The sequence below is a fragment of the Charadrius vociferus genome, unplaced genomic scaffold (genome assembly GCF_000708025.1).
Source record: "Charadrius vociferus isolate BGI_N301 unplaced genomic scaffold, ASM70802v2 scaffold917, whole genome shotgun sequence".
Lineage (NCBI taxonomy): Eukaryota > Metazoa > Chordata > Aves > Charadriiformes > Charadriidae > Charadrius > Charadrius vociferus.
In genome coordinates, this window is record NW_009649175.1 from 1370413 (window position 1) to 1372457 (window position 2045).

The 2045-nt window shown below is 51.1% G+C and overlaps 1 protein-coding gene across 1 annotated transcript in view; it reads right to left on the bottom strand.

The window, feature by feature from the left end:
- SRRM4 (serine/arginine repetitive matrix 4) overlaps nucleotides 1–2045 on the bottom strand; it is a 29440-nt gene that overhangs the window by 14945 nt on the left and 12450 nt on the right. The window contains exon 6 of the mRNA XM_009888626.1: nucleotides 92–190. Within this exon, the coding sequence (XP_009886928.1) occupies nucleotides 92–190 (99 nt within the window). The remainder of the gene's footprint in view (nucleotides 1–91; nucleotides 191–2045) is intronic.

The following is a 2045-nucleotide window of genomic DNA, read 5'->3' on the forward strand; positions in this document are numbered from 1 at the left end:
GGGGGGGGTGTCATACAAGCTATTCCAATCACATCCTTGAGCCCACTGGGAAGTGTTGCAGGACACCCAGCTCAGGGAGCAGTGACGTTACCTGCTTCGACAGCTGGGGGAGTGGGAGTCTGAGCTCTCTGAGCGAGAGTGGCAGTTGCGGTGACGATGGCGATGAGATTTCCGGGTGCGCCCACGGGAGCTTTAAGAAGCAGAGAGGAAAACCACCGTTAGGCTCGCAGGCTGGGGGCCATGCAAGAGCCAGCAGCTGGAGGCTGAAGTCAATAACATTCAAATCAGAAAGCAGCTTTGTGTTTTAAACCAAAGCAAGTGGTGTATGAAACATCGTGCAGGACACCAGGGCGTGAGAAATTCTGCATCCCTTCATTGCTACACTGACATTAAGGCAAACCATCTTACCAAGAACCATGCTAGCATTTTAACTACAAGCTATTAGGGTGGCTCAGTAGCCCGCTGGGGGAAGATCTATGGACTAGCGTGCAGGAGTGCAGCAGACAGCACCAATCCTTTCTGCTCTCAAGACCTTAAAGAGCTGCGTGCTTGCCCTTCATCCTGCACCCTACCCTAGGACAGCCAGGAAACAGCCAGGGACCTTCCCATTGCTGAGCACCACCCCTCCAGGCAACCCATCACAAAGCTCCAACCCTCCCACTTCTCACTCCAACCCTCTCTGTAGTGCAGGCTCCTTGTTAAAGAGCAGATGCAGGACAGGCTCCAAATACAGCACACTCGGTACCAGCCAGCCTTCCCTCTCTAGGGAGGTCTAGCCAGTCCTATGGGCAGCTCTTATGGTTGCTACATAAACATAAAGCTTCCCTAACTGCAGCCTGCGCTATGCATGGTTCCTACGTGAGGGGCAGGATCATTTTACCTGGCTTCTTATAGGTGTCCGGTCACTACTGCTCCCTTTTCCTACAGGGCCACAGGACAGTTACCAGCAAACCGTGCGCACAGGGGCCCACGTTCCATGCTCCGCTGTGCTTGTTTTGCTCCATTGAGGCTATTACTGATGGATTACCCGGCCCTATTACTGAAGAGCTGTTGTTGCCTGTGCCAACAGCTGAAGTCCGGCACGCAGACAGCAGGGTGATGTGGGTAGCAGGCTACCTGTTGCCTTCTATGGCCATTCCCTCTCATCACTGCCCAACGCAGCAGTTCTTTTAGATCTGGTAGCGTAACTGCTTAGGCTGGCATCGCTGTGCCAGCAGGCAAAGCTAATGATGGGTGAGCTGGCGGGAACAGTCTGGTTTCATGACCACACTACACCAGTCACTGACAGCACTAATCCGACCTGCTTGGACAGCATTTAGCAATTTATCGCTATAAAAACTCAGCGGATCAATTGCTTGAGAACAGCATCTCCTTTAAGACAACAGGGCAGCCTCCGGGGCAATTGCTTGAACTCTGCCTGGCTGTTTTCTCTGATGCTTTTCAAACCCTATGATTATATTTTTAAAAACTTCACATTTTGGGATCCTCCTTCCTTATTTCCATGCAGCCGAAATCAGCAACATCTCTCCCTCACATGGTGGATTTGTGTGAAAATCTCCACATTTGCTCTTCACCCTCTGCACCAGTCCCTCCAGTTTAAGAGTTTTCCCTTTCTGCAGGAGGAAAAACTGGTCCTGTGTGATTTAGATAACCAGTAGCTCAGCACAAAGATAAGCCAAAGCAACATGATTATACAAAAATCCTGATCGCAGATGGCTCATGGGATCTATCTGATCCACACCCAGGAGCAGTAAGAAGGTTTGCAGAAACCGGCAGTGGCTCAGCTCCGATTTGTGAGCCAAGAGATGAGGGCTAAAATGCCTTGCCTGGTTTATCCCCAAAGACCAGTTCTAGCAGCTCTTGTTCCCCCAGGTCAGCGCATATCAGCAGGGCATCTGATCTTTGTTTTAACCACACTGGTAGGCTTCTGCATACTGGCCGGTGCTACGTTGGGTTGAGGAGATGCCTGCTTTTACTGATAACATGGGAATCCTCAGTTTTGCCACTGAGATTCTGGGTGCATAGCAGCCCAGTTTGAGGAGGGG